This window comes from Danio rerio, chromosome 18 (assembly GCF_049306965.1).
Source record: "Danio rerio strain Tuebingen ecotype United States chromosome 18, GRCz12tu, whole genome shotgun sequence".
Classification (NCBI taxonomy): domain Eukaryota; kingdom Metazoa; phylum Chordata; class Actinopteri; order Cypriniformes; family Danionidae; genus Danio; species Danio rerio.
Window position 1 is genome coordinate 27,920,001 of NC_133193.1, and position 25,739 is coordinate 27,945,739.

At 35.4% G+C, this 25,739-nt stretch overlaps 1 protein-coding gene across 3 annotated transcripts in view; it reads right to left on the reverse strand.

The window, feature by feature from the left end:
- Positions 1–25,739, reverse strand: part of frmd5a (FERM domain containing 5a) — a 221,444-nt gene that overhangs the window by 27,124 nt on the left and 168,581 nt on the right. For all 3 annotated transcript variants that reach the window (XM_021467813.3, XM_073930341.1, XM_694434.11), the window contains exons 3-7: positions 23,919–23,961; positions 20,831–20,909; positions 11,077–11,174; positions 7,701–7,824; positions 651–738 (exon numbers count right to left, since the gene is read on the reverse strand). In XM_021467813.3, coding sequence (XP_021323488.1) covers positions 651–738; positions 7,701–7,824; positions 11,077–11,174; positions 20,831–20,909; positions 23,919–23,961 — 432 coding nt within the window. The remainder of the gene's footprint in view (positions 1–650; positions 739–7,700; positions 7,825–11,076; positions 11,175–20,830; positions 20,910–23,918; positions 23,962–25,739) is intronic.

The window sequence follows — 25,739 nt, forward strand, 5'->3', positions numbered from 1 at the left end:
GATCAAATTTAACAGGGAGACAAGCACATGCTTTTTTTCAGCAATACCCATCTTTGGCTCTAGATGGCCAGTACTCCTTTGTACCTTGGTCCCACATTCATTTCAAAGGAGCGCTACCCTGTACTAAAATGGCAAAAGACAACAATAGTGTAGGCAACATGTAATGTAAACATCTATGGTTCAAAACTACTAAAATGTCAATAAAAGTCACTTTGTTAAACTGTAGAGTTGAATTTTCAACATCAAAAGTCGACAGAGCAGAGAGCTACATCCCATAATGGAATTCATTACCATAAATAAATGGAAAACACAAAATACAGAAACTGTTAATTAATAGCTATTTTTACAGTGCATGAACACACAAATAGGTGCAAATGCATTTGCTGTTTAAACAATGTGGTGGTGCATGATGTGAAAATGGTAACTGTGCCAGGTTGAAAGTAGCAAAAAAAAAACACGCTGCCTGCCACTGCATTGTTTTGGGTGTGTTAAGATGGAATCAAACTGTCTGAATAACTATCTTTCCTGTGTTTCATTAACATAATATAATGAAAGGCTGCTCTGTACAACAACAAAAAAGAAGTTTAAGAAACTCAAAATTCATTCTGGAACCAGGTTTTTTTTTTAAGTGTAAGGTAGAGCCAACTAACCTTGCACGGATGAGGATCCACACCGTATGTTTCAAGCATTTGTGCTTTCTGCAAGAACTTCAGCTCAGAAGTCTCTGGGGTTTGACCTCTGCAAAACATTAAGAAAACATCATCACTGGTGGAAAAAACACAACATCAGCACAGCAACCAATTACATTTCAGGACTGATGTCACTGTTGTTAAACCAAATCCACATTGGTAGTGGTTTTATCCTTTTTATTATTTTTTTTTAATCGCCACAACTTAAAGTAACACTCCATTTTTTGGGAAATTCATTTTACAACTCCCTAAAGTTAAACAGTTGAGTTTTACCATTTTTTAATCCATTCAGCTATAATCTTCAGGTATGACGGGAGACTTTTAGCTAAGCTTAGCATAAATCATTGAATTGCATTAGACCACAAGCATCTCACTGTAAAATTTCACAAAAAGAGTTTTCTATTTACTATGATTTCCTATTTACTATGATCTATTGACTCTTATGTAGTTCCATCTTGTACTAAAACTGACGGAAAATGAAAAGTTGCTATTTCTTTTTTTGACAGAGAGGCTGATGGTCTAAACCGATACAATGATCCACGGCACGCTAAACTAAAAGTGCTTCCATCAGACCAAGATCGGCTGGAGAGTCCCTTTTAAAAAAACGCATCTGTATGGAAACATAATACATATCTTAATGTGAATAAACGCATTTATTTTGACACTTTACACTTCACACAGAAAGCAAAGCAAACCATACAGACGGTTCAAGTATCATCACTCCAGGAAACCTCTCACCAATTCATATTTTATTCAGCTCTGGCCATTCAACATTCAAGCCTTAATGTAACAAGACCTCCCGCCTTGTATTTCAACACAAATCAGAGAAGACAAGTAAGACTTAACATTGAATAAAAAACAGTGACTGATTACAGACCCATGATTGACTTCTGAAAATGTAAACTTCACTCTGCATGCACAACATACAACATTTAAAGTTGGTTAAAACTATTTTTCTAAATTATGCCAAGACATTTCATATTTCCTTTGACTTTGTCTCTATAATAGATCAGTTTTAAAACAACTTTGGTGAAACGTTTTGATAAACTTCAAATGTTGACTACTGTTTCCATAAAAAGACTAATGGGGCAGATGTCAACATTAAACAATCACACCAGCAGAGGGCAGCAGTAATCATACTCCTGTTTGGTGAAACATCTATTGTAGTCTGCTCTAACTTCAACTTCAGAAATGAACCAGATGAAACCTCCTATGTTTATGTGCTGACCATATATGATTCTAAACACACATTACAACCCTACAATTGATTAATAGACTAAATGACTAAAATCCATGTTTGTTTGATAGCTCATCAGGAAGGGCACTCGCTGAGCAAATTGGACTTGATTTTGTATGGCTGGAGAGAAAGTGCTGCTTGCTCACTGATGGCCTACAGCTTTATGCCATAGTAAAGTGACAGCAGATTTGACCATTATGAAAGCTGACACTTCACACCAATGACATATTGTGTGTGAATGTGTGTACTTGTAAAAGAAGAAAGGAGAGTGAAAAAGTCACCTAAACAAATACCTATATGCAATTAGAACTTATGATTCTGAAGGTATTTACAGTTTTTCTCAGTCGCTTTGGTGCATTTCTCACAACACTATTTACATTTGCACAACAGTTAATGCATTTCTCAAAACAAGTAGTGCAAACTGCAAAAACTAGCTGATAACCTGCAAAAGCGTGTCACATGCTCAAAATGGATAGTTCAATCCTCAAAAGCAAGTATTGATGTCAATCAAACTGTCAGTATCGTCCAAATGAAAAGTCCTGACACCATTGTTTATGAACAAGATAGTCAAATGGCTTTGTCATGTTTTCATTATGACAGGTTTACTCTGTAAATTTTTTCAGTGCAAAAAAAGTCATATTTTGGTGACACTTCCTGAAAATGCTCAAGACAGCACTATATACTATTTGCACAGCCATTTGAAAACTACAGTAAAGTGAGACATCACTGCATTGGGTGAGTTATCTGAGTACAAGACACTAAATATGTATGTTTCACATTTTTCTGCATTTGCTCTTTGCAATCCTAATTTACTCACAGCATTGTGCAAAAGATTAAACACACCCTTATTTACAACAAACATAAACTCCCTTTAGGTAGAGCTGTGCACAACTGTAAACAATATTGCAGTACATATTGGAACTGAGCCTATAAAATACACAGGTCTGTAAATCATTCATCAAATTGTTCAATTTTAAAGACATTTTCAGGAAAATAAAGATTTAAATTTGTTTTAAAAATGTGTTTGACAGATTTTGACAAGTAGTTCACCATTTTTGTATGTAATGACTCAAGTAATGAAATGAGGACTATTAGTTTTATATGGAATGACTATTAAGCATTTACAAGTTTACTTAATTTTGACTGACATGACATAAGCAAATGAGAATGTTATAAACAGCAGAGAGTTGTATGAAAGCAATTGATGCTTGTCCAAAAGCATCTACAATTTGTTGAAAAGAATGAGAAACTGCTACTGTGATGTGCACAAATGACTAATTGTTTTGAGAAATGCATAGCCTGTTGTGCAAATGTGAATAGTGTAGTGAGAAATGCATCAAAGTGACTGAGAAAAACTGTAACATACAAGCTACTTTATTAGCTCTTCTGTAAAGTTCTAATTGTTGTTTTGCTATTTAACTGCTACATAAATTTCCACACATTTTTATTTTTTATTTCTAATAACAAATTTATTTCATTTTTGCTATAACAGTACATACTGCAATATTTTAGTTATTTTGCAAGATACTAATATTAAAGGTGCAGTAGGTGATTGTCTTCAGTAGCATTTTTTGTTGTGCTGGTTAAAAGTCTCTTTACATTCCAATACTGGTTAAAGTAAATGATCTAAATGTATTTATATGTATTTTTATATTCTGTTTAAGGCATAAAACTAAAAAATGTTCATCCAATTAGAATTTGTCAGGCTGACCATTCAAATATTTCTGATAAGTAGCCCAAACTGTCTGTCAACAAATGTAGATTTGTACATCTGCGCACCTCTGTTCACCCAGATCCGCCGTTTGCACACAAAAAAGTGATAGCAGTATAAACAAATGCTGAATCAAACTTTTTTAAATCCTGAATCAGTATTGGAGTTACTTTTGCACACTGGAGGATGGACAACTCCCATGGCTGAAAGTATTTCTTTTAGACAGGTAATGTTATGATTTAAAACTATTTTAGTCACGCAAAGCTGATGTAGATTGTGTTGTTTCATGAGTGGATTATATGCACAGAAGTGTTGTTCAGCCAATAAAATCTTCTGATGAAAGATTGATGTGACTATGTTCAGTTTCATTAGGTGCCTTTTACAGCATCGATAATGTAGATTTTTATTTAGTTTAACAATAAAACATCAGTAAATAGCGCTATTCCGCCTATCCTGCTTTACTGAGGTGAAGTTAGTTTTATATTCATATTGCGTCATTTTTGAACAATGACAACCTGTGACGTGGTCCCTATATTGTTTACCATGCTACTTTGAAATAGCTTGTAAGTATTGCTTAGTAATAAGTGAAGAGTTTGGTTGCAAAATGCGATAAACGCCATTTTTTGACATTTTTGGAAATCACTGTTCAGATACATTTTATTTTTTCACAAAACGTGATATCCGCCAGACGAGTTTCTTTACAAAGTGTGATATAACGGTTATGGAACATTCAGGATGCTGCGCGAGCTTAGCATCCCCTGGGAAGAGAGTCACCGCCGGTGAAGTGCCCTGAGTTTGCTCATTGATTTAGCGATAGAAGATGAAGCCTTCAACTTCACAAAAATGTATAAAAATGCTACAAAAGTGGACCAGAATAAAATACGTCAATCAACAATACGCAAATGCAGCAGAGAACGAGTCTCCGCTGATGTCAATTAAGAGGAAGGCCAGGGAGCGCCTTTTTTTCTGCACTCCTCCCCATCACAAGATACCTGTCTGCAAGGCGACATTTCTAAGTGTCCTTTGTAAGTTTATTTTTTAAATAATTTCTGTAATAATAATGTAGCTGAATAGCCTATCTGAAGATTTAATTATGCAGTTGCATCGATTATTTATAGCCTAAAACCTCACGTTAATTCTTGTTGTTGTTGATTTATTATAAGGGAACATAAAGGGCACAGGTTGTTATGGAGAAAAATAAATGGTTTTGCTTTTACACAACAACCGGTAAATAAGCTATTATTATTATTATTATAATTATTATTATTATTATTACGGTGAAATAATTCATTAAATATGACAGGGCGAGGTGAGCTTGTGTCGCGGACTGGGTGCAACAGAGAACTGTGACACCGCGGCTCTGCCCGCTCTGAACATACAGGTTTGGTTTTCAGCAGCTGTGTGAATGAAGCCACCCTTCACTCTTTAAGTAAGTCATTTATCTAACTTAATCTTACTTATCAAACAAAACATTGATTCACAAGCTTTTCTTAACGGTATTACTGTAGTAGAATATAGCCTAAGGTGGATATAGCGTTTTGCAAAAAAAAAAAATAAATAATAATAATAATAATAATAATAATAAAAAGTTATGTTATGTTGTGTACATTCTGGCCTAAACTAACTCAGAATCTTATAATTATGAATCAATCTTTGTATAAATTATTCCATTTATTTATAAATTATAGTTTTTTTTAACCAATTTAAGATGTTTGACAATGTTATGATTAATATGATGCATTTTGGCTTATTTTTTGACTTATTAATGAACTATTTATGGACATAAAATTAAATAAAAAATATTTTGAAAATACTGTGTTCATGGCCTTGACTGAGCTCAAGTAATATTTTAATTTACAAAAATTGTGAATGAACTTGACTGTTGATGTCTTAAATATTAATGTCAAATAACCAACATTTTTCAAAATGGATATATCTCATTTTGCAACAAAACCCTTCAAATGTACTTCCTTTACCATGCCGGCAAACCACTAAGCATACAGTAGTCGCTTTAGGACAAAGCGCGTGAGAGACTGAGAGCAATGATCCTTGCATGCATGACACTTTGCACATTATGACAAGTTTTGCTAGCTACACAACTGAAAATGTGCTAGATATAATAAAGTTTTTTGTTTGCAATCGTAGTATTATAATTTATAATTATAGTTTATAATAATAGTATTATAAAGTTTGCTAACTGGCGAATGGCATGATCTAGTGGGTCTCTATTATCTTTAATGAGCGCGTTTGTGATTTCAGGAGGCGTGGCTTTGGACGGCAGGGGAGAGAGACTGTTTCAAAGATATTATGCTAACCTGTTAGCATTTATGCAAATCACCTACTGCACCTTTAAGCTTCTTTTTATATTCAGAGAAATTTTAAGGCTTAACCAGGTTAGGTTAACTAGGCAAGTTTAGTTAATTAGGGTTAATTAGGGAAGTTAATGGACCACATTGCTTTATTTTGTGGCCAATAAATATATAATGATTAAAATCTTAAATAATTATGGAAAATAATTATTGTCTTAGGAGTTTTTATTTTACTTTTTATTCCAGACAAACTAAAATAAGACTTTTTCAGAAGAAAAAAAAAATAATCCATTGCTCTATTTGACTTTGACATGTTATTAGATAAACTGAACTAACAGTAAACATTAAATGTTTTATTCACATGTTTCTAAATTAACACTTTATTAATAAGTTTATATTGCTAATGTTATTATGAGATTACACTACCTGACAAAAGTATTGTCTTCGATCAAAGTTTTATGAGCAACAAATAATAACTTGACTTCTAGTTGATTATTACGAAAAGGTAGATTTTTTTCTGGTGAATCATCTGTTGAGCTGCATCCCAATCATCACAAATACTGCAGACGACCTATTGCAACCCACATGGACCCAAGATTCCCACAGAAATCAGTCAAGTTTGGGGAAGGAAAAATTATGATTTGGGGTTACATTCAGTTTAAGGGTGTACAAGAGATCTGCAGAGTGGATGGTATAATCAACAGCCTGAGGTATCAAGACATTTGTGCTGCCCTTTACATTACAAACCAGAGGAGAGGGCAAATTCTTCAGCAGGATAGCGCTCCTTCTCATACTTCAGCCTCCACATCAAAGTTCCTGAAAGCAAAGAAGGTCAAGGTGCTCCAGGATTGGCCAGCCCAGTCACCAGAAATGAACATTATTGAGCATGTGTGGGCTAAGATGAAGGAGGAGGCATTGAAGATGAATCCAAATAGTATTGATTAACTCTGGAAGCCATACAGGAACGCTTTCTTAGCCATCCCAGATGATTTTATTAATAAGTTATTTGAGCGATTGTATAGATGTATGGACGCGGTCCTCCAAGCTCACAGGAGTCATACACAAGATAAGTAATTCTGTTTCCACTGCACCATAACTTTATATTCTGTACTGTACATTATTATTTTAGTTAAGTGACAAAACTTTCGTCTAAACAAAGTCGGACCTTACTGTCTTCATTAAATAATAAAAAATGAAGACATGTTTTGTTTTGGTAAAATAAGCTTAATTTAGAGGCCTTTGCCTTTCATATAAGCCATTTCTGATACCAAATGATCAACTAAAAGTCAAGTTATTATTTGCTGCTTCTAAAACTTGGATAGACGACAAGACTTTTGTCAGATAGTGTGTATTAACTTTCTTGTAAAGTGTGACTCACTGACATGCAAGCCTTCAAATGTCGAAACAAACCCAAGAAAATAATTGTTGATGAATAATAAAATGATTTACATTAAAACAAGTCTCTGGCTCACACTTTAACGGTTCCAAAAGTGCATTATTGCATCCACACCATAGAGGAAACAATTCTGCTCTAAAAAAGAAAAATTTAATAATCTAAATAACTATTTTACACCACAAAGAACCTTTTGTGGACTGAAAATGTTCAATAAATGTTAATCCATGAAATCATCAAACTCAGTACAGAAGCTTTATTTATAAGAGTGCACAAAGTGAAGCACAGAGGAACAACGGGAATTCAGAAGGGACCTTTCCATAATTCCTGAACCATACATAAAGAAAAAGGGCAGACGTACATTAACTCCGTCTTGTGAATCTCCGCAATCCTTCGTTCCAGCTTCTCTGAGTGCTTGGGGAAAAACTGGAACTTGGAGCTGTAGCCCTCTGGATGCTTTCCTGGGTCGTAATCTCCAATCTCAGCTGCAAAGTAGTCATAAAAATCAATCTTTCATCATCCAACCCTTCACAGTGTCCGACCTCAGTGGTGCAGCAGACACCTAAATCAATCTTTCATTGTGCAACTGTGCCACTCAGATGCATTTTATTTCACATATGGCTATACTAATGTGTGGTCTTAATGAACACGCTCTGTGAGAGGAAGTAATGGGAACCGTATGTTCTTCACAGGGGTTTTAAGGATTAGCATATAAATAGCAACACCTGTAAAATGCTTTTTGCTTCTGGATTTGGTAGCCATGAGTTTCTTTGAGTCCTGGTCATTGCTCTGTGTGATGAGGAGATGGAACATTGTGTCTTTCATTAAAGCATCATTCAATGCATGACCCTCATTAACCAATCAGAGAACATTTCTGTGCCTCAAAGACACTATTTTCTTTCTTATGTGACTGAACATCTCTGTGGACAAAACTTCTGAAACAATTTTAAAAGTACACCATGTTATAACTGTAAAGAGTATAATAAAGCAATAATAAAAAGTTTGGGGGTCAATGAGGTTCAAGTTTTTGTCTACTATAGTCGGAGAATTTAAATTTGAATTTAAATGACATTACAAACAGTATGATTGTGTACAAATATTTGTATTATTAGTTTTGATTTTATTTTAATATATATTTAAAAATGAAATTAATTCATTTGATCACTCCAGTCTTAACTGTCATGTGATTCTTTAGAAATTATTCTAATATGCAGATTTTGTGCTCAGGAAACTTTAGTTTATTAGTATCAGTATTAAAAACATTTATATTTCCACAATACTGGGTTGAGGCTGAAAAGGCATCTGCTGCGTAAGAAAAACATGAGCTGGAAAAGTTGGCGGTTCATTCCACTGTGGCAACCCCTGATAAATAAGAGACTAAGCCAAAGGAAAATGAATGAAACACTTCTACTTAATGTTTTTTTTTTTTTGTGTGTGTGATAACAAAGATCCATAAAAGTTTAGAATTGTTTACTGTTACATTTTAATCAATTAATCATTCATTCATTCGCTTATTTTCTTTTCGGCTCAGTCCCTTTATTAATCAGAGGTCGTACACAGTGAAATGAACTACCAACTTTTTTTTTTTTTGCACACCCCCACCCAAAATTATTTTTGTTGCCATAAAAGTACAGAACCACAATGAAAATACACCCATAATAAAAAGCTAATACACAGTCATCATGAATTTGTATTGTTGTTGTCAAAAAATCTTTAATTAAAATGAAAAACATTTGAAATTCATTGATGCATTGAATTGATAAAGTCTTTTATTATGTAAAGTTTCATGTCATGCAATGAGATTTCACTCCATGTAAAATTGGAATTCCCAAGGGTTTGCCCTCTCTTCTATTTTGAACATGAATTGTGCATATGTTTTAATATTTGTGATCACTTCCAAACACAATGTCAGCACAAAAAAAACATTTATGAAAAGTATCCCTTATGGCACAAACATTGCTTTGACCCAACAACAACAAAAAAAAAGAATTTCTAAACTTGCTAATATATATTTTAAAGAACTTACTAAAACAGAAAATCTTACTTTCTTAAACACGCACTTCTTTGACCACAGGTCAGAATGTCGCACTTTCAAATAGTGCATGATATTGACCCTCACACCCTATTGGACTGTTCCTTTTTCTTTTGATTATTCTAATTGATTGCAATAATATAAGGAATATGTACTGAAAACTTTTGAGAAAAACAAAATTGAAAGCCATGACATTGCCCTGTATGGCACAACTGGGGCCTCACCCTGAAGTCAGGCCTGAAGGAGTGGCTTGGCACCATCTCCTGCAGGAACAACCATAAGAGGCCAGTGCAATGTGAATTGGGAAGTGGTCAAAAGTCAAGGCTACGATGACCTGATCTTTGGACACATGAATGACCTTGGGACATGACATATCACCTCACTGGAACAAAAGGAGTCTGAGTCTTGTGTGGGAAGTTGAACAGTACAGACTAGAAATAGTCCATCTCACCTTCATGCACAGTTTGCACACTCAACCTCTGAAAAACTTTGACCAGATCAGATCTTGAAAGAGGCTGGAGACATTGAGAACAATGGTATTTAACTCCATTTTCTATGCAGAGAAGCTGTGGCTGTGGGGAGTGTTGTGCAGGTGATGGACACCAGAAGGAATGGATGTCATCAAGCTGAAAAAGAAGCCCTTACAGACCTGATTGGCTTGTGGAACTCTCAAGGCAGCTTAAAGGTACTGACAGGCCAAGCACACAATAGTGGTGCTCAAGGAATCAAAAACTCAGGCCTGAAAAGAGTTCATGGAAGAAGATTATTGGAAGACTACTTCAAAGAGACTGACAAACTGTCAGGTTCCTTAGGAAGGGGAAGAAATACTTCTCCAACACTGTTTATTGTGGAAATGTTAACCTTAATTGAGGATGGTGGAATAAATACTTTAGGGATCTTCTTAATACCACCAACACACCTTCCTTTGTGATAAGATTCTTGAGGTTCTCAGTACCTCAAGGCTCTTGACTAGGTGGGGCTGTATTGGTTGACACGCTTCTTCAACATTGCATGGAGGTTGAGGACAGTGCCTCTCGGCTGGGCAACTGAGGTGATCGTTTCCATTCTGACTAAGTGGGACCGAAGTGTGTTCCAACTACAGAAACATCACACTTCTCAGCCTCCACATAAAGGTCTATGCCAGGCTACTAGAGAGGAGAATCAGGTCGATAGTAGATCCTTAGATTCAGGAGTACCAATGTGATTTTTTGTGTGGGTATTAGAACAATGGACTAGCTCTATACCCTGTCTAGGGTGCTAGAGGGTTTGTGTCAGTTTGCCTGTCCTGTCCACATGTGCTTTATAGGTTTGGAAAAAGCATTTGCCTCATCAAACCCTGATCGTCAACTGAGACTGCTGCCCTGGCCCTAGATAAATGGCAGACAATGGATGTACTCAAAATGGAACTTAAAAACTTTATTTTGCCTGTGCTATGCTATACAGCAGGGATCACCAAACTTGTTCCTGGAGGTCAATTGTCCAGTAGAATTTAGCTCCAACCCTAATCAAACACACCTGAACAAGCTAATCAAGGTCTCACTAGGTCTCTAATCAAGGTCTCACTACTTGAAACACCTAGGCAGGTGTGTTGAGGCAAGTTGGAGCTAAACCCTGCAGGGCCCCGGACCTCCAGAAATGAGATTGGTGACCCCTGATATCGAGGACTAGGTTTACAATAGGTTAGTCAAATTTTCTTCTACTTTACCTTGTAAGATGTAAGCTGCCAACATGGCCGCGTCAGATGTTTTGCAAAGGAGACGACCATGATACAAATCTCTCTTAATCTGCAGGAAGACGAGATACCTGAAAACAGCACACAAAGGCAAAACATAAAGCAGAGTAAACATATATAATAATCCTCCACATTTCTGTTGAACTATAAAAGTATTACTGAAAGTCTATTTTTGAGTAGGGAAGTCTGGTAAAGAAGGACAAAAAGTAAAAGGAATTGATCTGAATTAGTACAGATGTAAAATGCTCAATATTTCTCGTTGATTTGGTTAAAATTAGATTTTTATTTTCGAATTAAAGAATGATTTGAGAATTGCACTGCTGTGTCAAAAGCTATTAAGCTAAAAAAAGAGAGAAAAAGACAGTAGTGGTTAAAAACACTTTATACTTTAACTAGATTTTCTTGTTTTGTTTGGTCATGACCACAAAAGTAAATTATATATTTACAATAGTCCTGGTTGGATTACATGTAGCATTTGTTCTGTCATCTTTAAGACAGACATAAACACAAAAATAACACAAATCAAAAAAGGTTTTATAACAAATATATTTGATAAATCTTACTTAAGATGCAAAACAATGCTCTGCATAAGGCTCGATTTGACTAGTTTTAGTAGTTGAGAACTCACAAAAACCTTATAAAAAAGTCCACCAGATGGAGAATGATTTGTGCTGCAATGTCATATATGATCATTTACAGATTATGCACTAGAAAATTACTAAAAATTTAGTTAACAATAAGAACTGTTTCCCTGAAACTATTTGGAGTTTTGTAGAACTGTAGGGAAAGTTCTGTAGTGTATTCATAATAAGTTATGAGCACATACACTAAATTTTAATTGAATGAAATAATTTAAACATATTTACTCACTGACTGCTTTATGCACTAAAATATTTCATTTTGTCATCAATGTCATTCTTTCACACAAAGACAAGAGCTTGCTTGTGCACCAAGATCACATTTTCTATTCATAAATCAATCCAGTCCCAATCTGGTACGTTGCTCTTCTCACCTTGTGTCCAACAGATGTCCCGTGAGTAAAGAGCGACATGCTTGTCTTTAACTTCTCAAAGTAGGCCAGCCCAGCTAGAGCTAATAGCTTTTCACTTAAGAGGCCATAGGAGCTAAAAATGCAATTATGTTCCCTGAATTCTCTCTAGGTGACAGCAGCTAAATGGCAATTTCTGTAGCCACCAGTCAATTTCTGGCCTACATATCAGCTTCCTTCTTTATTCCTAACCTGCCATTTATAGAAACACACTCTAAGAGTCGGTGTCATTTGGTTCTGGAGAAGGACACGGCAAATGTAGGAGCAGCTAAACAGCAAATTATTGGACTGAGATGCTTGTTTTTGCTTTGTGGAATATTTGTACCAAAGATACTTTTCAGTAATCCAACAAACACAGAAACTGGATACATACTACTAACAGACATTTTAAATTTACATTTACGACAGATACTTTTATCTAAAATGACCTGCAATTAAGGACAAATGAAAAAATTAAAACAATGAGAAAGTATCAGTATATAAATGCTAAGTTTTTTTCACAGCACACTCAGAATTACACAGTGTTTCCCAAGAAGTATGGGGTGTTTATAAAAAGGTACCTGATACAGAACATATGGAGAGTAAGAGTGTGTCACCTACAGGTGGTTTGTCAAACCCAAAAGTTACCTCATCCTTAGGGCACTTTTTTGGAACACACAAAAAAAAAAATGTTAGAAGTTAGTTGAGCCAATATGCAAAATCTGCAGCAGAAAGGTTGCTTTCTTTTCCATATTCACAAGCTGTATATGAGCATTTCCATACAAATGACAGCCTTAAAGGAAAAAAAGAGTTTTCACCAAAATATTAAAACTATTTCTGCGTTTTTTTGTGTAAGCAAGCATTTTACAGTGGTTTATAATTACTCAAAAAGGTTTCTGTAAATGTTTTCAAACTATTATTTTTGATTTACCAAAGTCACACAAGTGGCAATTTCACATCTGTCACATCCATAACAGAAAAATGTGACATCCATAACAGAGCTTTTTTCTCATAAATGCACAAAATGTCAAATAAAATAAAATCAACTATGTTTGTTCTATAGTGAGCCGACTCTTATATTTTTTATTAGCAGTATTTTTTATTATTATTATTATTTTATTTTTTGGGTTGAGCAGTTTAATTCACAGAATACAAAGTATGTTTGTACATCCATAACACGTTTATTATTCCTCATTTAAAATATAAAAAAATATTTACAGATTGATGTTTTTCTTCTACCGTAACTCTGTGGTTAGTTGTTTTGGAAAATACAAATAGATGTTTCAATATAATGTTAACATATACTTTCTCTTTGAATTTATGTTTTAAGAATTTACTGCAAATGTCACACCCATAACGCTGGAATTGCTCGTATGTAGTACCCCATGCAAACTTTAATTACAGGGGTGTTTGCCACATATTACACTATTTCTTTAAATTTCAAATTTCTCTTGTGAACTATTGTTACGAGATTACATGAACTTTATGAACTTTAAAAAGATAAAAATAAAACACTAGAAATAAAACACATTTGCTAGAGACCACTGGACATCAATCAACCAAAACTACCTCAGTGTAGGCAGTGCAGCTAATGGATGACAACAAAAATCTGCACTTTCACTTTTAAATAATAATCACAAGAATATTAAGACAATGTGCTAAAATTAGAGGTTCGGTTTCTCTAAACTAGATCGTCATGCATTCTTTTTTTTTATTATTTTGCATATTTACAGTTAAATCCTACAATTAAAATATTTTAATCAAAACAGGCCTAATTGTATTGTATTGTATTGTATTGTATTGTGGGCGAGGCAGTGGCGCAGTAGGTAGTGCTGTCGCCTCACAGCAAGAAGGTCGCTGGTTTGAACCTCGGCTCAGTTGGCGTTTCTGTGTGGAGTTTGCATGTTCTCCCTGCCTTTGCATGGGTTTCCTCCGGGTGCTCCGGTTTCCCCCACAGTCCAAAGACATGTGGTGCAGGTGAATTGGGAACTTTAAACCATTTATTATTAGCTGTTCTTTCTTTTCACAAAACTATACAATATAATATATATTTATATATTTGTTTATATAATAAATATAAATTTTTAATTAAATAGAGGGGGCTAAATAAAAAGTTATGAATCACATACTTTAAATTAAGCTGTTGATTTCAGAGAATTAATAAGATGTCACTTTATTTAAGAAAAAAAAATTGTTCTCACTATAAAGCCATCAGAAAATATTTGTTCATTCTTTTTCTTTTTGGCTTAGTCCCTTTATTAATCCCAGGTCTCCACAGCGGAATGAACTGCCAACTTATGGAGCACATGTTATACGCAGCGGATGCCCGTCCAACTGCAACCCATCTCTGGAAAACATCCATACACACTCATTCACACTCATACACAACGAACAATTCAGCCTACCCAATTCACCTGTACCACATGTCTTTAGACTTGTGGGGGAAACCAGAGCACCCGGAGGAAACCCACACAAACACAGAGAGAACATGCAAACTACGCACAGAAACGCCTACTGACCCAGCTGAGACAGCACTACCTAAAGCACTACCTACTGCGCCACTGCGTCGCCCCATCAGAACATTTTTTTAAATGAAAATCAGTGGAAAACAGTGGAACTTGTAATTTTGCATTAGTCATCATTTAGATATATCTTCCTTTATAATGTGTGATGTGGCATTGAAAAATTTAGCATCTGTGACACTTTGCTATGTACATTTGTGATTAACACCGGTTGCTAGGATGCAACTTGGGTTTGATTGACTTGGATATCAGGAAATTATGCTAATGCCAATTTTGCACATGGATGAGTAAAAATCTCATTTTAGGATTTGATGATTTTCAAAGACAAAAACTCAGTATGGAATTAAAGTTAAATGATGACTGGCAGAAAAAGTTCTGAGAGATGTTTTCCCCTCAACACATTTCATCAGCTGTAATACCCTTCACTGAAGTGGATGCATTTCTTTCCCTCAGGAAATAATGCAAATGCATCCTAATACCGTAAACAATGTCCTCTTCTTTCAGATAATCCCTCTAATTCTCACCCATATCCCTCATTAGTCTTTCTACCTGTCTCTCTCTCTCATGCAATTTCCTGTCTTCAACTCTGTTCATCCTCTTGTTTCATCTCTCTTTCCTGCTTCTCCTCTCATTTTAGCGTGAGTTATTACTTTGTCTTCCCCACGAGCATTTCATTTCACTACAGTAAATGCTAGCAGTGCTCTACTACTCCACACATCAATCAATACCTAGACTACTCATTGTAGTGCCCATACTTCAGATTTCCACAAGCAGGATTTAAAATTAGGAGGTCTTGGAGCAAAAATGGCAACAAATTCAGATATAATGCAAGTAACCATAATCAAAGTTTTTTATGAGATCTTATGCTATGTTCAATACCCAGTGTGAGTTCAATTAAAGTAAAGTAGATTGCACACAGAGTCAATGCAAACATGCAAAGAGAGGCAGATTTCTGCCAGGTGGCGTAAATGGTGTGGAATTAGAAATTAGTTAACTTTAAATTAAATGAAGTCAAGGATGCTTCTGTAATGAACAAACTTTCTGAAAGCTCTTTCGGAAAATTCCCAGTATGAATAATTGTTTTTTATATGCCTTATAGGAAACCAATACGGGCAGCATGATGGCTTAGTGGTTTGCACTGTTACCTCACAGGAAGAAGGTCGCTGGTTCGAGTCCCAGCTGGCATTTCTGTGTGGATTTTGTATTTTCTGTCCACGTGGGTTTACAGTCCAGAGACATGTGGTATAAGTGAATTGAATAAATTAAATTGGCCGTAGTGTATGAGTTTGCATATGAGAGTATATGGGTGTTGGCCACTACTGGGTTAAAGCTGAAATGACAACCGCTGTGTAAAACATATGCTGGATAAGTTCATTCCACTGTGGCGACCCCTGATGAATAAAGTCTAAGCCGAAGGAAAATTAATGAACAAATGAAGAATCCAATACAAATTTACTGCCTAAACAGATGGGGTGTAATGATAGCTAAAAAAAAAAATAAATAAATAAAAAACCCTGCTACCTACCTTCATCTTTTTGACATGCACTTGCATATTAATGCAAATTTTAACAGAGACTGACTTGCTGTCATTGTTCTGAAATGCGTGTTTTCATCAATCCAGTCACAGGTGGATAATGCTAAATGTGAGTAAATAGGGACTAAACATGAAATCGTCCACTTTCCACTACTTCCAAGGGCATTTGGAAACTCATTTGATCTAATCGGTCTCTTAGTGTAAACACTTGTGTGGTTTAATGCATTCAAAAAGCCCCAAAAGACTTGCAACAGTCCGCCCACCAACTAGTATATGCTCATTATAAGTTTTCTGTGAAAGCTTAAAGCTTCAAGAAACTCTCGAGTACTTTTTTATTTTTATTTTAACAGATTTGTGTGTGTTGAGCAATGAGCATGAGTTAAGACAACGTTAGCACCTATCAGCTTTAATTGTGGGGAAAGGTGGATAATTTAGAGCTCTTGTCAGCTAATTTCATCTTCCGGGATGAAAATCATTTTTGGGACAGGAACAAAATCAGTGCCTGTCCAGAGATGAAGTGTCGGTTTTTCATAATTATTCATTGCAGAGTTTTCTTATTGTATGAGAAAACCCTGCTTCTTAATTATTCATTAGAGCATGTGCTTTCCAAAGGCACAGCAGACCTGCCAAGCTGTAATACCATGTCCACACAATGACATTAGTATTAAGCCATTTATAAAGGGTTAAATGTGTTTGTTTCCATGATCCATGGGGTTTGTTGCATGTTTTTCCAAGCGATGCTGTCAGGGCCGATACAGCAAAGCTGTTGGTTTGCAGTAAGCATTTTTGTCGGGAGAGCTGTACGAGAATTGGAGAATGTCTCAAAATGGCACACTATACACTATGCACTTGTACTTATGTACTTATGGACTTTTGCACTCACACACTCAACAGCATAGTATATGTATGTAGTGTGATCCCAATTTGGAACACTAATGGTTTTTTACTAAGCTGAATTTCAAACCGTTTTCTGGATGATGTTTGATGGTTGGCAAATTAGTAAAATATATGACCAAACTACCAAATAATACCTGCCTTGAGTATAACCGCCCCTTCCGCTACGTGAACAAAGCAGCAGCCGATGAGTGTGTGAACTGTCCATCATTCCACACTTCATTTTAACGGTTGAATAAGTGCATCATCCTGGTAATTAAAGTGCACTTAATCTTTTTAGAGTTTTCAGTGTGCATAAGTATGCGATTTGGAATGCACTTTCTGTCTTTTATTAGTTGAGTTTGTTACCATTCAGAAGCATCGCCTATTCGTGTTCACCTATTTTTAAAATCCTCTGGATTACCAGCAGTTCAAATGGTGAAATAGACAGGGCAAGAGACCTGCTGCATTGCTATCCTCTGTGTCTGCATTCAGACCCGCGATTGAGGAGGAAAAAAGTCGTCCTCATTTATAGTGTTTATATAAACATGATAGTCTTCATAATGATATAGACAAACAAATTTTAGTTATGTGTATATAAAAATTACAAATAACGTATAGCAGTGCAATAAATGACTGCTTATTTCTTTGCATTTTAACTTTAAACTATAAAATCAGGGATCTCCTCAGCTTTGTGTCTCATTTTGTGTGCCAACTGACAACCTCTTTTTCCTCTGCTCTGCTGGTCATGCCCACTCCTACCTCTGCCCAGAGCTCAATGCCCATCATGAAGCATTTTTTGAGAAAAAAAAAATTGAGGTAGACTTGAACCAAACGAGAGGGGTTTCATGTCCCTTTAATGAACCAAAGTATCTATACTGCTTTGGATCAAAACACAACAATTTTAATCAGAATCACCCACATCCTCAGGCTCATGTTCTCAGAAGTGGGTCTATTTTATGCCTGCAACTTACTTGCATGGCCCCTCATTAGACTATAAGAAGCGCACAGTATCATAAGATCTCTTTTCAGGTCGAGTGTGTGAATTTCTGGGTGACCTCATTGCAGACTGATCGAGAGGGGATGAAAGAGGTGGAGAGAGAGACACTGTGATGCTAGCCAAGACTTTGCTAGCTAGAGGCTAATCATGTATCATTCAGAGAAGTCTGTTTGGAGCCACTGACCACATGTTCCCTTAGCGGTGAGTAAGAAAACAGCACTGAATCCTAAGAGTAACAGAAAAATAAGAGTGGTTTAGACACATGCTTTGTGTGTTTTAATATCTTTCTATTTAAATAAGCCAAATTGTGGCCTGAACTGTGCTGGCATTTTTGCATATTCAGGTTTTTCTTCTTCTTTTTATCTTTTTGTTTAAAAATCAGTAAAAAAAAAATTCACATTTAAATCTAAAGTATAAAATGCATCAGTAATAGCCTGATTTTTTAAAAAGCCTGTGTTTGTTTTGAAAAAGGTGGTTGCTAGAAAGTGGCTAATTGAGACTGCAGAAGTTAAAGTGACATTAAGGGCTCTGTTTTAACGATCTAGGTGCAAAGTCTAAAGCGCACAGCGCAAAAGCATTAAGGGCATGTCCGAATCCATTTTTGCTAATTTAAGGATGGAAAAATACACTTTGCACCCTGGCGTATGGTCTTACAGGGTTTATTCTCTTAATGAGTTAAGGGTGTGTTTTGAGCATAACATGTATTAAACCTTTTAAAGTCTCTAAATATCACACCAAACAAACTTATCTATTCTCTAATCAACCTATGCATCCTTAAGAAAATCAACTATGGATTTACTAAAAATAATTGAATAACATGGTTACTGTATTATTGTATGGTATCAAAGAATTAAGGTTTTGCAATAGTAAGCATATAGTTTTTGTTACGATTTTGTTAAAAATTTAAATTATTCAAGTATTTGTTCAACTAAATTTAATATACAAATCAATATCAACTTTGATACAAATAATAATTAAAAAAAACATTTATACAATAATGTAAAACCACAGTGAATGTTCAAAAGTGCAGCTTCTCTTTCTTTGTAACACTTTTAACAATGTCAACCTTTAGGGGGAAATGCTTTGAAGTAGTCAAGTTTGAAGTCATGCTATCATTGTATATATTGTTCCTACTGTGTGCACTCTCAGAATAAAAGGGTGTGCCACTTAGATACTAATATGTATGTATTTTATGTATTTCGTGCAACAATATGCACATTTATGGTACCAATACTCAACTTCTAAATGTAAAAACAGATACAAAAGCATAGAGATTAGATTTTGTGAATCTACAGATGATCATAATGAACAAAACAATCATAACAATGATATACAACTAGGGATGTAACGGTATCAGAATTTCACGGTACGGTAATACCTCGGTATGAATGTCACGGTACGGTATTTATTGAATCATTTACAGGAAAAAAAAAACTTTTGAAAATACTCCAAAAAAGTGCCAAAAGTGTCAATGACATACAAATTAGTCATCTATCTGTAAGCTTTGAAACAGGAACTTCAATTTTAATAACAAAAAAATATTAAACCATGTAAAAAAAATAAAGTTTCAATTTAGTATTGTTGAAAACTCATCACATTCAACATTTAATCACTCACTTAGATAGAGATGGGTTTAAAGGAAAATTATCATATAATTATAATCTGGTAAAAGCTGGTATCTCTGGGCATTTACAATGTCCCCTGCAACAGAAAAAACCCCTCTCATTTGGGACTGAGGTTTCTGGGACAAGAGAGATATGACTTGGTCCATGTTGACAGCAGTGGGGTAACGTTGTGCATTGTCTTTCCCCCACTTGAGAAGACAAACCATGAGTGAGATAGAGGTCTCTTTGCGGTACAAGTCAATGTCTGCATCAATATGAACAGTGTGCTGTGTTTCTGCAGTCCCCATGACTGTTATTAGTCGTATTCCCCAACTTGCAGGCACGTGCACACATAGGGCTCAACCTGTGCAGTGCACATGCCCTTTTTAGTCTTGGATAGAAAATGCCCTTCCAAAACGATCAAAAGTGCCCCCGCGACGCGACACAACCTCCGTCCAGTCCAGCCCTTCAGTAGGCGCGCGATAACACCTCTCTTGAGTATGCGCGCTCAACCCCCCCTCGGCGCTTTTTCAATACGCGCGCCACAACACAGCTGATCAGAACGCGCGCGACAGCACCGCTATTCAGCACGCGCGCGGCGACAACACCCGCTTTAGGTTCCATCATTTCCATCTTTTTTTCATCTCCGCTACTAGCAGCACACTCCATTTCCGCATTACTGGATCTGTAGCGACAACAGACCGCAAAGGATTATGGCCACGCCGGGGCTGATGGGAAATGAAGTTTCAGCTACCTCCCGTTTGCTTCATTCGCCTAAGCAAATTTTCTCAGAAGACCTATAGTTTTACCGAGTCATGCGACTTCGGTAATATCGAAAAAATTTAATATTGCGGTATGACGGTATTTACAATACCGTTACATCCCTATATACAACTGCTGGTCAAACAGCAAATGTTCTGCAATAACCTGAAAATTATTTTGGGTCATTGTTGAGGATAATACAAACATTCAGCTTGGCCTACAAAAATACATATGAAATTACTGCCTTCATCAAAAACAAGCTGGCCATATTGGCAACTAAATCCCACATGCAGTTTCAAAGCACCTCTAACAGAGCAAAACTGGATTGCTCTCTAATGCTGCTAAACATCTGTTTCCATTTGGTTTGCAATGCTTAATCAATGGTTTCATTGTGGTAGCTCATACCTGGTGATCTCCTCCTTTAGAGCAGCAGGATCTGGTGGGTAGAACTTCACACGCAGACACATGGTAAAAGGAGGTTGTGCTGTATGGAGAAAATGAACTGATTTAAAATATCGTACTACAAAGAATACATGGTAATACCATGATCAAACAAGTATAAACAAGAGGCTGAATGAAATTATTTACATTATTTCAATATACTGTAATAATCTGACAATTGTCTTTAATCTACTGTAATATGTACTTTTGAATTAGCAACCAATCTTGCCCAGCTGCTACTGTACATGATTTGAATTCATGATGGAAGTAGTTACTCGATTGAGAGACTCTGTGATTATATTTTTTTGCACACTTATGTCATTAAACTGCTGTATAAATGCAATATCACATAAAAGTATTTTCTAAAGATTAATCCAAAGGAACTGTTGTTTGAACTAGAATTAAATATTTTTTCCTGCAAATTTATGTTCTCTATTTTTTTTTTTTTTATCCCCCTTTGGTCTATTTCTAAGGCTTAAAAAAATTATTATGTTTTTCAAGCTTTTGAGTAGCAAGTGCAATTATTATTATTTTTTTTTACTTTAAAGTATAAAACAGAACATACAGTACAAGTTTTAAAAAGTACAAAATCTTATTACACAAAGGTTTGCTAAAGACAAATGCAAAGTACCTTGCTTAGGTATGAAAACAACAATTTTCTTAAACATTACTGAAATCTGAACACAATGTACCAGATTTAAATAATAGAAATATTATCTCACAAAGTTTTGCTTCAGATAATCCTGAAAGATGATACATGCTTAAGAAAATGATTTGTTTTTGCACTGTGCGCCTTGTGTGAGATCAGGACTATATGAATTATTTTTATCCAGCTGATGAAAGATGACAACAATAACATACAAAATCTAAATCTACTTTATTGAGCATGTTGAGCTTATAAAGCAACCAATGGCCAACAGTTACTGAAAGGTTATCATATGTTGAGCTGGACCCTAATGCAATTAGCATAGCATTTATCATATTTAATGAGGACTTGAAGAGTTACTTCACCTCAAAATCTACGTTTTGTCGTTATTTACTGACCTTCATCTTATTTCAAAGCTGTTAGACCTTCAAACACAAATGATGATCAAATCTAAGAGATTTAAAATTCTGATCAATTCACAATGAGAAAAATAAATAAATCCACATAAATCAAGACATTTAATTGAAATCTTCTGAAGAGAAGGACTTATTTTAAAATATACTTGACTTATGTTACCACATTTAAAGGGGTCGTGAACTGTAAGTTTTAGAACTCATAACTTTGTTGTTAATGTAAAAACATTTTATATTGAAGCCAATCAGCCAGTATGACAGTTTGTGGAATGTGTCACTTATTATCTATAATTAAACTCTACAGAACATCATCAAGGCCTTATTCTATATCACTATCTCCTTAGCATAGCCCACTAATTCGCATCTGCAGTTGATAAATAATGAAAGAGGCTAATGCGTTACACAGATAATGATGTAGTCCTGGGCAATTCCAGGTTGTGAAAGAACTCTTTCTTCCTTGCCTTCCTACTTATTCATACATTAAAAAGTAACGTGCGTGCGTAATCGGCAAAAACATGCTGAATCAAAAAGTTTTAAAAACCTGAATCAATATTGGAGTTAACTTTGCACACTGGAGAAAGGATGACACCATGGCTGAAGGATTTCTCTTAGACAGGTAATGTTTTGTTTTAAAACTATTCTAGCTTCATGCAAAGCTGATGTAACGTTGGATGTTGTTGTTACAAATGGGTTATATCTGCACATAATTGTTGTTCAGCCACTAAAATCTTTCAGTGAAAGATTGATAAGACTATTTTCATGAGGCACCTTTTACAGAATCGATAATGTAGATTTTAATTAGTTTAACAACAAAACACAAGTAAATACCGCTATTCTGCATAGTCTCTCCCTATTGTTAACCATGCAACTCTGGACGGCAGGGGAGTGACTGTGATTCAGAGATTTATGCTAAGCTGTTAGCATTGTGTATCACCTACTGCACCTTTAATATTGCTTTGTTTTTATTACAGATCGTTCGATATAGCTCTTAAAAATAACCTGTTTTTGTTTGGTGTCTGTGACATTGATACCAAGATATTCCCATATTACTGATTATTATTATGCGGTTTTTCTTTGATATTAATTTGTCTATTAATGCTTCTGAAGTAGCAGACGCCATACTCCCACTTGTCAGTGCTTTCCTGTTCGTTTTCTTTTTTTTATTGTAGGCATAATTTGTTTGCGCAACTCTGATTGGGCAGAATAAAAGTGTGCTCACTCAATTGGTTAGTAAGACTGTCACACACAGCCGGCAGTCTCAAACCTTTCAAATTGCGATTCAATTTCGATAAATCGCACAGGCTCACTTATAAATAACTAACCTAGAGGAAAGAGTGCTGTTAAAAACTAAGCTCATAATCAATTGAAAAGACTATAGCTATATAAGACTATAGCGATGCATTTTGAAAATCTCAGAATCGATGCAGAATCAATTTCTCAAAAACATTTTCACCATGGCTCTAGTTTATAAACCAAAGCTAAAAATGTATTTGTTTATTTTATAAAGTGATTTTTCTCCTTTTAAATTTTGTATTAAAGTGCACATTGCTTTTGTTCTCTCTCTCTCTCTCTCTCTCTCTCTCTCTCTCTCTCGCTCTCGTTTTATAAACATTTTGAATAGCGATCATTTTAGCTGAAAAGAATTTCAATGCATGGATAGAAATTTCTCAGATCTGAAGAAGAACACGGTTTTACGGGTTAAAAATTACATGCGGGAGATTAAAAGATGTCAGAATTATTATTGTGGGGTGCACTGACCCTTTAAGTACACGATTTACATCACATATCTTCACAGGACAGGCTATTAAACACATGCAAAGGTCAGCACTTCAACAAATGGCAGCTCCTTTTAGAGATCACAGCAGTTGTTAATGTACGATAGCCATGAATCCCATTAGCATGCTTCATTACAGTCACCATAGTGATGTTGTTCCTAATTGCTCCATTATGTCGACTAGCGCACTATAAATAAGATTTGACGGATGATACTTACATTTCATCTGCTTCGAAATTGACTTGGTGAACTCCAGCCAATGCTAAAACAAAAGAAGAAAGAATTTTAATTCCACACACACACACATACATAGACAGAGCACACGCACACACACACATACACACACACACACACACACACACACACATATATATTATAACTATATTTCATCTAACACATAATTACACAGGAGCAGGTGGTCAGTGTGGGAAGATGTACAGAGATTTTATATCAGTATGAGTGTGAGATGGGGGCAGGGTAGATAGATTAATCATTTCATCTAATTTCTCTCTTCTTCGGAGCGAAACATTAGCACATCTTCCACGTCACGCTGAGATTCTATCAGTGCTATTGTGTGCAGCTCCAGATAAGCCAAATCAGTCAAACCGAGCCATCGGTTTTGAGAAAGAAAGTATATTTGGGTCTTAGTGCCAGTAGGCTAATAATAGTCTAGAAATAGCATGAGGCTGGATTCGATTTCAGATTCTAATCTGAAAGCTATTTGGACAATATTTTTGGCCTGTCACATTATCGTTTTTCAGGATTGTCTGCAAATCTACGGCATATTTTGCCAACTAAGAATAATCTAAAGGGAACTGTGTTGAGTGTAGTGTTGTCCTTGTGTGTCATCTGCAGTAGACTAGCATCAGCTTGATGTCCTCATTATTATTTATGTCACTCAATCCAAAAGGCTCCCAAAGGGGGTCAGTGAAAAAGACAGACATGAAGAAACTCTGGAATATGTGTATGCAAAGCCTGTGCGCTGTCAAGTTTGCATTTGGCGGACAGAGATCAGAACTGATCTCTAATTGTCAAAATAAACAGTATATTCTTGCAGGGAGCTACACACATTTCCAATTAGAATTTTTGTTTAGGTTTTTATCTTTTTAAATAACAATTTATTTAATTAACAAAATTATATATATATTAAGTCACTTCCTAGTCAATTGAAGGTCTCCAGCTCAGATTTGTAATTTTGTCTATTTATTTGTCCATAATTGATGTGTAGTATTTTGGATTTTATTGAAACATCAATTAAATATTTTTACTTGGCTTTGTCTGAATATTGTTTGTTTGTTTTCAGTTGCATTATTACTATTATTTGAGCAGGGTAAAATGTATAAAATGTTGTTGACTTTACATGCCAACCTTCACAGCCCTGTCACTCCTGTCTGTGTTTAATGTCTCTTTGTTTGTTTTGTTTTTTTAGCACTGTCTCTTTTGTTGTGTTGGCCATGTGCACCCTTGTCCTGCCTCCTTGATTTTATATATACTGTTTTATTTAGGTAAACTCCTGAGGTAAGTTATGTCTCTCTGAACTTTAACATAAAGTTTTTTATTATTTATTACTGCATCGATGCATCCTCAATATCAAGAACACCTCCGGGAACTTTCACGTGTCCTCCGTTCTTGGTTTTTGGAACTGAACTTGTTGATGATGACGTTACACGAGAACACGAGGACACAAGAACACTGAAGACCGCATATTGAGAAACAGCCAATGTGTTCATTTTCCCCTTTTCCTTGCCGGTTTGTCACATTATCTTTTTGTGTTCTTGTCTAGTCTTGTTACTGCTTGATAGGAGTTGTTTATATAGTGTAGTTTTGTTTATTTTGTCTAGTCTTAGTTTAGTACTAATCTTTTTAATCTTTATCTCGAATTCATTTAGCCTTTTGATTTGTTTTTTTTTATCTTCTCTCAGCAAGGTTACTTTCATTTTTATTTTCATTTTTATTTAGCCACTTTCGTGATCCTCAGTCCCAGTCTAGTCCTAGTCTTTTGTTAGTTCTTTATTGTAGTTCTTTTTGCTGTGTTTTGCT